Raw genomic sequence first — 13,406 nt, forward strand, 5'->3', positions numbered from 1 at the left:
TCTCCTGATTTTCCGGTTGTCATCTGCTGTGGTTGTGAACGTATTCTCAAAGTTACGTGTAAATTAGAAGTAAATGGATGCTTCTTTCTTTTATTAATACTCAGTAAGTAGGTGTGGAGGGAGCAAGGTTTCAGAGCTGTTTTTAGGGGAGAAGCTCATGAGTATTGCAGTGTGGGTTTTGGAGGTGTCTCTGGTTCCCGAGACCATGTTGCCTCAGCCCTTCTTGAGCAAGGAGGAGCTCATTCAGGGTCAATGAGGCTTCAGGGTCCTATGTTGCAGAAGTTGGAGAGCCAGGAGCAGCTTGTGCCGGCTTTCTAAGTCAGAGGCCTGCTCTGCTCTCTGTGGATAAAGAGGGGAAGGACTTGGGTCAGACTTCCCTCGACCCTAGATGTCTAGTCCTTTCCATCTGCTGTGCTCTGTGTGGAAGGAGACGAGCGAGTGGCCTGGCAGATTCCTGGCCCTGGCTCCCTGGAAGGCCTCTGCCTGAGGCTGCGCAGGGCGTCCCTCTCAGCCTGTGTGTGTTTCTCCCTAGGACCGGAAGCTCACCAAACTGGAGAGGCAGCGGTTTAAGGAGGAGGCTGAGATGCTGAAGGGCCTGCAGCACCCCAACATTGTGCGCTTCTATGACTTCTGGGAGTCCAGTGCCAGGGGGAAGCGGTGCATCGTGCTGGTGACTGAACTGATGACCTCAGGGACGCTGAAGACGTGAGCATGCCACCTGCCCAGCCAGCCAGGGCCTCGGGGTGGGCTTGACCCAGGGCCCAAGGGTCGCGATGGCTGAGGCCCCAGGCGTCCATATCTGCTTGGGGTGGTCCCGGCTGGTGTGGCCAGCACCCCTCTCTCAGAAGTGCCCCTGTTTGGGTGATAAATACACAGCCCCCAGCAACTGGAAGCCCCTTCCCCACACGAGCCGTCGGTGAGCCGCACCCCCACCTGCAGGTACCTGAAGCGGTTCAAGGTGATGAAGCCCAAGGTCCTGCGCAGCTGGTGCCGGCAGATCCTGAAGGGCCTGCTGTTCCTGCACACCAGGACGCCCCCCATCATCCATCGGGACCTCAAGTGCGACAACATCTTCATCACTGGACCCACAGGGTCCGTGAAGATTGGAGACTTGGGCCTGGCCACCCTCAAGAGAGCATCCTTTGCCAAGAGTGTGATAGGTAGGCCCGTCTCCAGGGCACCTCCCCACCCCTCGGGGTCACCGTCCTGCAAGAGTGGGGTGCGCTAGTTCTGCTCCCTTCCTGTGCCCCTCTGCCGGGCTGCCGCCCTGGATGCCCTGTGAGTCCCTTGGCTCTGTCCTTGGGTGGTGAGGCTGACTGGCACCAAGGGGCTGTTAGCGCTGTGGGTACTTGGGAGTGGGAGGGAGGTCCGGAGGACAGAGGGATGTGGGGACTTTGTGGTCAGTGAGGCTGGAGCTGGCTTCAGTGGGCTGAGGGGTGGGTAGGGTGCCCCAGGCCCTGAGGCCCACAGAAAGGAGCCCTTGGGGTACTTTGGGGCACGGAGTGAGCGTGTGGGGCATGGGGGCTGAGGGATTCCACGTGGATGGCGGTTTGCTGGCCGTTCCTGCCTCTGCATTTCTTGTCCTCCTCTGAGAAGCCGCTCTGTGGCTGTAGCTGCCATGAGGAGATGGTCTGCAGCTCGTGCCAGCCCCGTGTGGGGTCCTGGTGTGGTCCTGATACACAGTGGGCACTATGTGTCCACCAGGCCCGGTGGGAGCCCCTCCAGGCTTTGCAAAGAGAGTGCTTGGAGGGACTGTGGGGCAGCCATTCACGGGGTTCAAGATTTCTGGAAAATGCCAGTGTGCTGCAGGGTCAGGTGGCTCCAGGATGTGGCTCTGGAAGCTTGGATCAGGTGGGATCGGGAGAGGCTCTCCTGCGTGCCGTGACGCGAGGGCTTCTTCCCACATGAGCAGAATGAGAGGGTGACTCAGGGCTTTGCGAGGTCATGGTTTTGCTGTATGGTTGGAGACAGAACTTGACCTGTTTGTGGAAAATGAAACCGGTGGGAATTTGGAAACTTCTCTGGCAGGGTAGTGGGTTTGGAATGTGACATCTGGGGCAGGATGGCCACGGGGGGTGCCCTGTGGACATGGGGCCTCCGGCTGAACAGGGAAGCTGAGTGGTAGGGCAAGGGTTGACCCAGGCCTCAGTTCCCTATCTGTGAAATAAGTGGAGCAGGTGAGGGTCTGGCTGTGGGGCACACCCCCAGGCCTGTGAGCTGCTGGAGGTTTCCAGGCAGGCTTTGCAGATTCGGCCTTGGAAGTGGGGGTTTCCTCGGTGCCTCTTTTCCCTCTTGGAAATGGACTTTCCAGTTGTTGGGGTGAGATGAAGCCTGGGTGTTTCCAGGAGGCACAGCGAGCCCCACAAAGGGTGCCTGATTTCATGGGGCTCCCTGATCATCCCACCTTTTGCTCAGCCGGAGCCCACGAGACTCCACACTCATCGTAAGTGGGGGCTGATTAACGCATCTAAACAGGCCCTGGACAGCAAGGCCCTGGCCTCAGCAAGGGGCCTCAGCTGAGTGGGGGGGGGTCTGTGGTCAGGTGGGGGATCCCGCAGGATGACGCTTTCCCCTCCGTGCTGTGTCCAGGGTACCTGAGGGGTGGTCGATGCTGTGGACCCATTCTGGGTGCAGCCGTCAGAGAGGTTTTGTGCAGATAAGATGTAGCCCACTTGAGACATCTGGGTGGCAGCCTCCCAGATGCTGTCCGTGACCCTTGTGGGGTTTGTCCCTGAGGGCCACTTGGATCTGATGCTGTCACGGTGTGCTCTCACTGCGATTGTGCTGGGTCCTGAGTAGGTGGAGGTGAAGTGGGCGCAGTCCTTCCTGCAGGTGTTCACAGCCATGGAGGCTGGGACGTGGGGGATGCAGGGCCATGGGGCTGAGGAGGTGTGCCCAGAGGTCCCTGGAGAGACAGGTGTCTCTCTTCTTAACATTTAAATTTAAATGGCTACATTGTAAGGAAAGAGAAAAAGGTTCAGTGTCTGTGGCCCAAGTGCATGCGCAGAATTGGCATCCCCCACCATCCCGGATTGGAGCTGGGGCCCACACACCCACTGCCCACCCTACCCACCCCCCCAAAGCCAGGACATCTGGGGGCCTTGGGGTATTTCTTGTAAAGCAGCATTCCTGGTTCCCAAGGGTCTCAGAAGAGACTGAGCTGGGTGAGTGGGAGTCCTGACCAGGTGAGTGGGGTCCCCCCAGGCCAGCTCAGCTCCCAGCTTCTTGCCAGCAGCCCTGAGGCTCCTTTCTCCCTCTTCCCCTATAGATGCATATAGCCAAGTGCAAAAAATTTTCAGTACAGTCATATGGTTCAAAAGCCCAAAAGGATGAAAAATTCCTTGTGCAAGGTCCCTTGAACTCCTGTTTTCTCTCTACTCATCATTATTTCTGATGGAATCTTCTGGAATTCTTTATGCGTGTATGTAAATCGTAACATAGATTCTTGTTTTTCCCATTTTTTTACCCAAACTGTTAACTTTTTTTTACTAAACATATAGTACATCTTAAATTTGAAATTATAGGTAAAGGAGAAAAAATTAAAATCACCCTTAATCTCTCTGCATCCCAGGCCCCCCCACAACCCCCCATGCTTTTTAACCCAATAGTGTGTGCTGTTTTGCATCTGCTTTTCAAGAAAACTGGAACATTTTGAGAATCTTCCGAAGTCCACAAAGATGGAGAAGTGAAAATTAAAAGCAGCCTTATTGAAATTGATGGCCCCTTGTCTTTGCATTCAGCTTGACAGGTGCTCAACTGGACCTATTTTAATAAAAGGAGTTTGTGATTTTTAAAGCAAATGTTTGTTACAGGAAAATTAAAAACACCAGCCTAGTGTAACTAAAGGAAAAAGCAGCCATAACCCCACCTCCTAGATGAGTCATTTTGGTCTGTGCGTATCGTTTTATATGGGATGGTCAGCCTGCATGTGCAGTCGTATATATGGCTTATTTGGCTATGTGAGTCTCTCATGGCCTTAAAAATTCAGAGTAGGCGTTATTTTAAAATCTCTTGTGCTTAGAATGGATGGGCAGTTCTCACCATAACACCTAGCTCTTACCTGCCAGGTGAATGGCGCCTGCCCAGCTGTCCCCAGGCAGCCATCCTCAGCGAAGATGATCGCCGTCTGGGCTGCTGGGTGCTCTGCTTGTCTAGGGACATGGGAGGCTTTCTGGGGTTTTGCAGTTTAAGGAGCTCTGTGGTGGCCACACGTTTCCGTCTGCTTGGGGTTATCTGGGCCTGTGGCCGGGACGGGTGTGCTCAGGCTTCTGCCTCCTCAAAGAGGCACCTCTGCCGTTTCTGGCACAAACCCTGTCTCCTGGGAAGTCATGGTCTCCCAGCTCTGTGGTCAGGGGATGGCGCTGTGAACTGATCCAACCTGGAATCAGGAGGGTCCAGGGGGAAGTTTGGGGAACTTCTGTCAGTAAAGCAGAATCCTGTTTGAATCCTGCATTCCAGGACCAATGACAAGGAGCATGGGGGCAGGGCCAGCCCTGGCTTGTGGATGGGGGAGGAGGCGTGGGGCTCTGAGAGGCCCAAGGGTCTCCTGGGCTCAGTGACCACTGACCCTGCATCTTTTGCTCCTGGGCGCAGGTACCCCCGAGTTCATGGCGCCAGAGATGTACGAGGAGCATTACGACGAGTCCGTGGATGTTTACGCCTTCGGGATGTGTATGCTGGAGATGGCCACCTCGGAGTACCCCTACTCAGAGTGCCAGAACGCTGCCCAGATCTACAGGAAGGTCACCTGTGTGAGTCCACCGGCCCCTGTGACGGGCTGTGTGTCCTGCGCTGGGCTCTGTGTGCTTTGTAAAATCCTTGCAGAAGCTGTGTGAGGACGGGAAGGAAGCCGTTTTACAGATGGGGAAATAGAGGCTTAGTGGGTAACTCAGGTCTCTGAGCTGCGGTGGAGTAGCAGCAGTTGTAATGTGGGTCATGGGCGGATCCTGGAGGCTGTCACTGGGGCCTCACGCAGCGCTGCGGGGCTGGAGCACCGAAGGGGCCTCTCCAGGAGGTGCCCAGGCCGCCTGTCCATAGAACCCCTCCTCTGTGCCACCTGGGGGCTGCTGGCTTTCCCATCTTCCGGCATGTCCCTAGGCTTTAACTGGATGGTTTCAGTTGTGAAAACAGCATCCTGTTCTTCTCCCTGTGGCTGTCCCGCTGGGTGGGGCATGCAAGGGGAGCATCCAGGGCAGGGCAGCTGGGGCTGTGGCTTTTCCGGGCCCTGGTAGCTCACTGTCCATTTGCACCTGCGACCCCAAGGCCCCACCACCCGAGTGCTGGTTGCCTCGCCCCGCCCCCGATGCAGCCTCCTCACTTCTGCAGAAGCATGAGGAGCCATGGTTCCGCCACTCCAGAGTGCCCGCCCTTATCCCGCCCTCACCTTGAGCCCTTCCCGCAGGTTGCAGCTTGCTTCTGTCCTTTGGTTCTTAATTCTAAGTTATCTGTTGGTCATTTATTTGCTTTGAGCCCCTCCTGTGTGCCGCTGAGGGTGCAAGGTGGGAAGGGAGAATCCTTGGTTGGCAGCACTTGTGGGCATGGGTCAGAGACCCACAGATAGGCGTGCAGCTCCCCAGTGGTGCTGACCGGAGAGGTGGGCCCATTGGCTGTGGGCAGTGGTCCTCCAGGAGGACAGGGGAGGGACCCAAGGGAGGTTAGAGCTGCATTGCCAGGCCTTGAAGGGGTGCTGGTGCCCAGGGTGCAGGTGGAGCAGCTGCTGACCTTGGTTCTGGTTGCACATGTGGATGGGGTGGTGGTCCTTCTGCTGGGCTTGGGGAGACAGGGACTGAGTCCCCTGGGCACATGCTCCTCGGCCACTCTGGTTCTTCCACCAGCCCTGCTGCCTCCCATTTAGGCCCTGGGAGACAGGACACTAGTCAGGGTCCCGCGGCTCCTACGTGGACCCACGTTGGTTTGGGTAAAGCTAGGCTCGGCCCCACCTTGCCTCCTTGAGGAAATCAGATGAAAGGTGCATCCCCTGATCCTTGGTGTTTCCTCTGTTTGCAATAACACCACCCGTGTGCTCTGGGTCCTCTGGGCCCTCACACTACGCCCACACACTGGTCCAGCCTCCAGCATCTGCTCCTGTCCTTGGGGGTCTCCTGGGGTCTTGGTGACCATAGTTCTCAGCTGCCCCAACTCTGTGCTTCGGAGCCCAGAGACGCGAGCCCCTTCAGAACAGCCACTTGTTCTTCTGGCACATTCTTCACCCGCTTTGGGGGCCTCAGCTCTCCAGAGATTTAAATGACAGTGTACGTACACACTTAGCTGTGTTTATACTTTCTCAGACCACCTGCCCCCACCCCCGTAGGACTGTGGCCTTTCTTTCTGGCATAGGTAAACTTTTTCTGTTGGCTTCAGTGGTGTGGCACGGGGTTCTCATCTTAGGGGGACCCCTTATCTGCTTCTGAAACCCAGCGTGCTGTGTCTGTTGCTGCACAGACTCCCCTGCGTGTCAGGCATAACCTGACCCCCATTGGTTATGGCTAGGGGTCGTGGGCAGGGGCTTGGTGGGCACCATGGGGCCCCAGCCAGGTGGTGGGAGCTGCTGGGGATACTGCACTCCCAGGTCTGCCCCTCGGCTGGGGGTGCGCCTCCCCTCTCCCCCATCCCTTTCTGTGGGAAAACGTATGCTTTAAAAAAACAAAAAAACAAGCCAGGACAAGACCTTTGAAGGCGAAGTCGTTTTGAAGGAGGAAGAACATGACGGTTGAGCCCTCACTGTGTTCAAAATGTTTAAAAACCAGGATCCCCTCCCCACAAACCCCACCCTGAACAGATTGCAGATAAGCCCGGCAGTCCAGCCCCTGTTTCTCCCGGAATCCTGTCTGCTTGTGGGATTGACACGCTGCTGCCCCCATGCCTCTGGCTGCACACCCCTAGCACCCGCTGGGTCTCCGGGGATTGACACTCTGCTGCCCCCGTGCCTCTGGCTGCACACCCCTAGCACCCGCTGGGTCTCCGGTCAGCATGAATGCTCGGTCACCTCCTGCTCCCGCTGCCTGAAAGGCATCTGATGTGGCTGCTGGCTGTGGAATTCCGTGGCACAGATGCTTGCAGCCCCCTCAAGCCACCAGGCCTTGGAAGTCAGCCCCACTGGTGACCACAGTGGGGCCAGCCACGGCGACCACATAGTGACCTCTGCACCCTCCAGGGGGCTGTGGCGAGAAAGGCCAGCTCTTTAGGGTTCCTTGTCCAGCCTCCAAGACCCTCTGGGCAGCTGGCATGGGAGGCCCTGGCTGGCTGGTGGGTGGCCTTGGGCAGGTGCGCCTCTCCCGCCCCCTCTGCTGTGCAGTAAGAGTGCACGTGCTCCCTTGTGGGGAGCTGGGTTGGGCAGAGTGAGCATCGTTGATGTCTGCTCTGAGTGTCCCCTGAATCTTTCTCTTCCCCAGACCTCACTACTCCCGACAGCCCTTCAGTGGGGACTTAGACTGAAACAGCCCCCCCGACCCCAACCCCAACCCCAAACAAGGCTTATGCACTTCCTGCCTTCTCTTCTGCTGGGGTGAGTGTGAGGTGCGCAAGAAACAGACCCCAATTTGGTATTAGGTGACTCTGCTCATGTCATCTTCAGGGCATCAAGCCGGCCAGCTTTGAGAAAGTGCATGATCCTGAAATCAAGGAGATTATTGGGGAGTGTATCTGCAAAAACAAGGAGGAAAGGTGAGTTCCCAGGCAGCACTGGATCTGGGCTGTGGCTCTGGCTGAAATCGCTTCCCAAGAGAAGAAGAGCGTTGGAGATAGGCCACTTTAGGCCACAGGCATACCGGGTCCCAAGAGGCCTGCTGGGCGGTTGGTGGGCAGTCCCTGCCTGAGCTCTGCTGCCTGGAACATGCTCCCTGGCTTTGGGGACTGTCCTAGAGCCCCCAACCCCTTGGCTGGCTGCTTCTCGCCCACCCAGCCTGGAGTGTGGGCGCTACTGGGGCCTCATTCTTCCCTTGTTGCTTTTCTTCTGTGTTGTCCCCAGCAAGTCTATCCATCCCCCCAGCCTGGAGGACACCCCCATGCCAGGCTCCCCTCTCTCTCAGCTCCAGGCTGCGTCTTTCATGCACCTGTTTGTCTGACCCATCTCAAAGTCCCACATTCAAGTCAGAGCCCTTGAGATGCCCCGCAGACCAGCTCCCACCTCAGGTCAGGGCCCTTCCTTCCTCAGCTGGTCAGCCAGGATGCTAGGTGTGTGTTCGGAGCCTTCCTCCTTCCTTCCTCCCTCCCCCATCCCTCCTCCCTCTTTCCCTTTTTCCCTCCCTCCCCCCTTCCTCCCTCTTCTCTCCTCCCCAATCCTTCCTTCCTCCCTCTCTCTCTCCTTCCTTTCTTCCCTCCCTCCTCTCTCTCTTCCCCACTCCGTCCTACCTTCCTTCCTTCCTTCCTTCCCTCCTTCCCCATCCCTCCATCCCTCCCTTTTCTCTCCTTCCTTCCTCTCTTCTGGCCCTTCTTTCCCTATCTCCTCCTTTCTCCCATCTCCCTCCCTCCTCCCTCTCTCTTCCTTCTCCCCCCTGCCCTTCCTCTCCTGCCCATTCGCCACCCTCCCCATTCCTCCTCCTCCTCTCCCCACATACCTCTTCCTCACTTCCTCATGTGCCCTGCCTGCCCCTGCACACCCAGCTCATGCCCTCTCCCCCATTTCTGTGCCTAGCATTGATCACTGTCCTTTTCTGTCATCTCTCATGTTGGGGCCCTGTCCTGATCCCCAGGCCTTCTCTCTTGCCCCCTGCAGGTTATCGTGTTTTGTTTTTTAAACAAAAATACTAAACGACTGTGAAAAGTATATCACATCAGGAAAGTACAGAGACCACCTCCCAAACCAGGACAGACAGAGCCCCCAGGGCTGTGACCTCTGCACCCCCAGGGGCCCTAACTCCTGACCTTCCCCAGGGTCCCCACAGGCATTTGTCACCCTCCCTGAGGGTTGCTCACCCTACTCTCCCCCTTTCATTCATGGTGGCTGTCTGGGCTGCGTGTGGGATGTGTTGTCTTCAGCAGCAATCAGGGATGGGCCACTGGAACTCGAAGGCCACGGTGACCACAGACAGGATGCTGGGAGGAAGCCGGTCCCAGGACAAAACAGGGATCTGTTTGTGCCAGAGACGGGAACTAGACGAGCATTTAGGGATGTGGATTTGGGCGGCAGAGTGGTTAGCATGGCAACACCCACCCCCCATTACCGTGCTGAGGAGCCGCTGAAAATGTCCCTGCTTCCTTGAGGCCAGGGTCCCTCGGGTGGTGAGCTGGGGAGGTGGGGGCCTGCCTCTTCTGGGTCCAGTTCAGTTTTACCTGGAGCCAGGTATCCTGTGACAACTGAGAGCTCCCTGGCACCTCAGCAGGCTTTGACTACACAGTGCAGAGCCTGATTCAAACATTCTTTTCTGAATTACCCAAGTCTCTTAAAAGTGGGGATGTTTAATTTTTATAATGAGAGAAAAAAAGAAGGCTTACGTATTATGCAGTTAGATGTCTTCAGTAGTAGGTTTTTTCTCTTCCCCTGGGAGTTAAGGAATGGAGATGTACTGTTTTGTGCTGCCCTCGAGGGCAGATACTGCCCAGTGGGTAGTACAGTCAGAAGACTTTCTAGAGGGAGCTGGGCTGGTCGTGGCCCCTGCACCCCATGTCCAGGACCCCCTCAGCAAGTGTGCCTTTGTCCTGCCTGACAGCCATCCCCTCCCCAGGTACGAGATCAAGGACCTGCTCAGCCACGCCTTCTTCGCGGAGGACACAGGTGTGAGGGTGGAGCTGGCCGAGGAGGACCATGGCAGGAAGTCCACAATCGCCCTGCGGCTCTGGGTTGAGGACCCCAAGAAACTGAAGGGCAAGCCCAAGGACAATGGGGCCATAGAATTCACCTTTGACCTGGAGAGGGAGACGCCGGATGACGTGGCGCAGGAAATGGTAATGTGTGCTCGTTCCTTGGCAAATCTGGGTGCGTTCCTTGAAAGCGTGTGGTTTCCAAAGATTAGAATGAAGTCAGAAAGGGAGTGTGGTCCTGCAGTGGGTGGGCGGTTCTGGGAACAAGGATCCCTGTTGGTCGAGTGCAGCTGTGAAGGACGTAGGTCTGAATCACCCTGCTGCACAGATGTAGGACATAACCTTGGAAATGGTGCCGTGAAAGGATATCGCGGACTGGTCGGAGAGATCCCTGGGGACTTTAGCATAGCAGGAAGAGCCCTGTTTGGACCAGATTCTTGCTAACTTTGTGCAGGTGTGGGCCTTTGGGTTTGATCTTTATTTCACTTTGTTTCTGTGGAGGATTGTGGTCTGGAGGGCCTGGTGAGAGCAGGAGAATAGAGATGTTTTGTATCACAGAGGGAAAGAAGTATCCGTGAGAAATAAGACGCTGGTTTTGACTGGAAAATCTGAGCAAGAGTGAAAATATGCATGCTTGTTGCAGGAGAGTAAGTGCTTGGCTGTGCCTGTCATAACCACAGAAATGCATGCCCTTTTTTTCTCTTTTTTAAGATAAATGTGTCACTGAAAATAGCACATCTATCAAAAATGTAGTAAGTCACAAGGGTATGGCTGATGGAGTCTTTACAAGTGGATTCCCTGGACCCCAGTAGGTTTTTTTTTTAATTAATACAATAAAATATATTTTTACAAATTGAGGTATGGTTGATTTACAGTGTTCAGGTGTACAGCAAAGTGATTCAGTTATGTATATGTGTATATACATGTATACGTGTGTGTGTGTGTGTTCTTTTTTAGGTTCTTTTCTAATATAGGTTATTACAGTATATTGAATATAGTTCCCTGTGCTATACAGTAGGTCCTATTGTTTATCTATTTTATATATAGTAGTGTGTATCTGTTAATCCCAAACTCCTAATTTATCCTCCTCCCAACTCTTTCCTCTTTGGTACCATAAGTTTGTTTTCTGTGTCTGTGAGTCTATTTTTGTTTTGTGAATAGTTCATTTGTATCATTTTTTAAGATCTCACATATAAGTGATATTGTATGATATTTGTCTTTCTCTGACTTTACTTCACTTAGTGTGATAATCTCTAGGTCCAACCAGGTTGCTGCAAATGACATCATTTCATTCTTTTTTATGGCTAATATTCCTTTATTTTATTTAAGTAATATTCCTTTATGTATATACAGTATCACATCGTTTTTATCCATTCAATTGTCAGTGGACATTTAGGTTGTTTCCATGCCTTGGCCTGTTGTAAATAGTGCTGCTATGAACATTAGGGTGCATGTGTTTTTTTTTTTTGAAATAGAGCTTTTGTCTTTTCTGGGTAATGCCTAGAAGTGGGATTGCTGGATCATATGGTAACTCTGTTTTTTAAGGAACCTCCATACTGTTCTCCACAGTGGCTGCACCAATTTACATTCCCCCCAACAGTGTAGGAGGGTTCCCTTTTCTCCACACCCTTGCCAACATTTATTATTTGTAGACTTTTTGATGATTGCCATTCTGACAAGTGTGAGGTCATACCTCATTGTAGTTTTGATTTGCATTTCTCAAATAATTAGCCATGTTGGACATCTTTTCATGTACCTGTTGGCCATCTGTATGTCTTTGGAGAAATGTCTGCTTAGGTCTTCTGCCCATTTTTTTGATTGGGTTGTTTGTTTTTTTTGGTATTGAGCTATATGAGCTGTTTGTATATTTGGGAAGTTAATCCCTTTTTGGTTGCATCATTTGCAAATATTTTCTCCCATTCTGTAGGTTGTCTTGTTGTTTTGTTTATAGTTTCCATCACTGTGCAGAAGCTTTTAAGTTTAATTAGGTTCCATTTGTTTATTTTTGCTTTTATTTCCATTACTCTAGGAGACAAATCCAAAAAAATATTGCCGCGATTTATGTCAAAGAGTGTTCTGCCTATGTTTTCCTCTAGTTTGATAATATCTAGTCTTGCATTGAGGTCTTTAATCCATTTTGAGTTTATTTTTGTATATGATGTTAGAGAATGTTCTAATTTCATTCTTTTACATGTAGCTGTCCAGTTTTCCCAGCACCAATTATTGAAGAAACTGTCTTTTCTCAAATGTATATACTTGCCTCCTTTGTGGTAGATTAATTGACCATAAGTGTATGGGTCTATTTCTGGGCTTTCTTTCCAGTTCCATTGATCTATTCGTCTGTTTTTGTGCCAGTACCATACTGTTTTGATTACTGTGGCTTTGTAGTATAGTCTGAAGTCAGGGAGCATGATTCGTCCCGCTCTGTTCTCCTTTATCAAGATTATTTTGGCTATTCGGGGTCTTTCGTGGTTACATAAAATTTTTAAAATTATGTTGTTCTAGTTCTGTGAAAAATGCCACTGGTAATTTGATAGGGAAAGACCCCAGCATGGCCCTGGAAGGTGGGCTACAAGAGGTGGAGGGGAGGCTGCCTGCACAGGCTCCTCTGGGGAGCGTATCTGCGGGGCCAGGCTGTGCTGACCACTGCTCAGTGAGGCTCTGCTCGGATAAGGAAATTGAGGCTGGCCATGCCATGTAAGGTGTGGGAGCCACGGACCAAGGGGAATTCAGGGGACTGGGCGTGTGTCAGGTGAGGGGTCCATGGAACTTGGTTTAGGTAGGTGCAGCAAGTTAGGACAGGACAGGAGTGGGAGGTGCACGGCCAGTCAGGACCCTGCCTTCCACTGAACAGCAGCCTGTGCCCCTGATGGCATGTGTGGTAGGTGTGACGCCCTGCGAATGGCACGGAGCCCGTGTCAGGACTCCTTCTCAGCTGCTGGTCACATTCCTGGGCCTAGAAACAGACACCTCTGCTGTAATCGGATTTAACAGTATCATTTAGCTCTGTGCTTCTGGGAGGATCTTTCTATGACCTTGCATAGTGCTCACTGTTGAACTGCTACATATTTGTTGAGAGTTGCATTAAGATGATTACCAGCTTATCTATTTTAGTATAGTAGTTTGTATCTGTTAATCCCATCGTCCTAATTTGTCCCTTCCCCTCCCTTTCCCCTTTGGTAACCTATGTCTGTGAGTCTATTTCTGTTTTGTATATAGATTCATTTGTATTATTTTTTTAGATTCCATATTAAAAAATTAGAAAAGAAAAAAAAAGAGAATTACTAGCCCATCAGTCCTATAATTCAGGATCTCTGTTTTTCCATACCGCGACACTGTGGTCTCTCCATGCTTTCTGCTGAAGTTTAAAGCACAAACATAAGTAACGATCAAGGTGGTGTGCAGGCTGGTATCCTGTGAGCTGAGGTTCAGGAAGGTGGGTTGCATATGGAAAGTGTCCTGGAGGGACCGCGGGGACTGGGGGTACCTGGCTAGCAGCTCCAGGTGTCCCGGGGGCAGGAGGAGCAGAGGGAGGCCTCGGGGGGGTTGGCTAGGCCTGCATGGAGATGAGGTGGGTCCCTGGACAGCCTTGAGGGGGTGTGTCTGTCGAGGTGCAGGCACCTCAGGAAGCACAGGTGGAGAGCAGTGTTCTCGTTCCCCCATGAGCA

General features: G+C 53.0%; 1 protein-coding gene across 7 annotated transcripts in view; it reads left to right on the plus strand.

Moving 5' to 3' along the window:
- Positions 1-13,406, plus strand: part of WNK2 (WNK lysine deficient protein kinase 2) — a 158,248-nt gene that overhangs the window by 41,499 nt on the left and 103,343 nt on the right. For 6 of the 7 annotated variants that reach the window (XM_033413628.2, XM_033413630.2, XM_033413632.2 and 3 more), the window contains exons 3-7: positions 533-705; positions 940-1,160; positions 4,594-4,751; positions 7,574-7,662; positions 9,663-9,882. In XM_033413628.2, coding sequence (XP_033269519.1) covers positions 533-705; positions 940-1,160; positions 4,594-4,751; positions 7,574-7,662; positions 9,663-9,882 — 861 coding nt within the window. Of the gene's footprint in view, positions 1-532; positions 706-939; positions 1,161-4,593; positions 4,752-7,573; positions 7,663-9,662; positions 9,883-13,406 lie in introns of those variants that run through there. The other variant, XM_049711469.1, reaches the window with a different exon arrangement.

This window comes from Orcinus orca, chromosome 6 (genome assembly GCF_937001465.1).
Source record: "Orcinus orca chromosome 6, mOrcOrc1.1, whole genome shotgun sequence".
NCBI classification, from domain to species: domain Eukaryota; kingdom Metazoa; phylum Chordata; class Mammalia; order Artiodactyla; family Delphinidae; genus Orcinus; species Orcinus orca.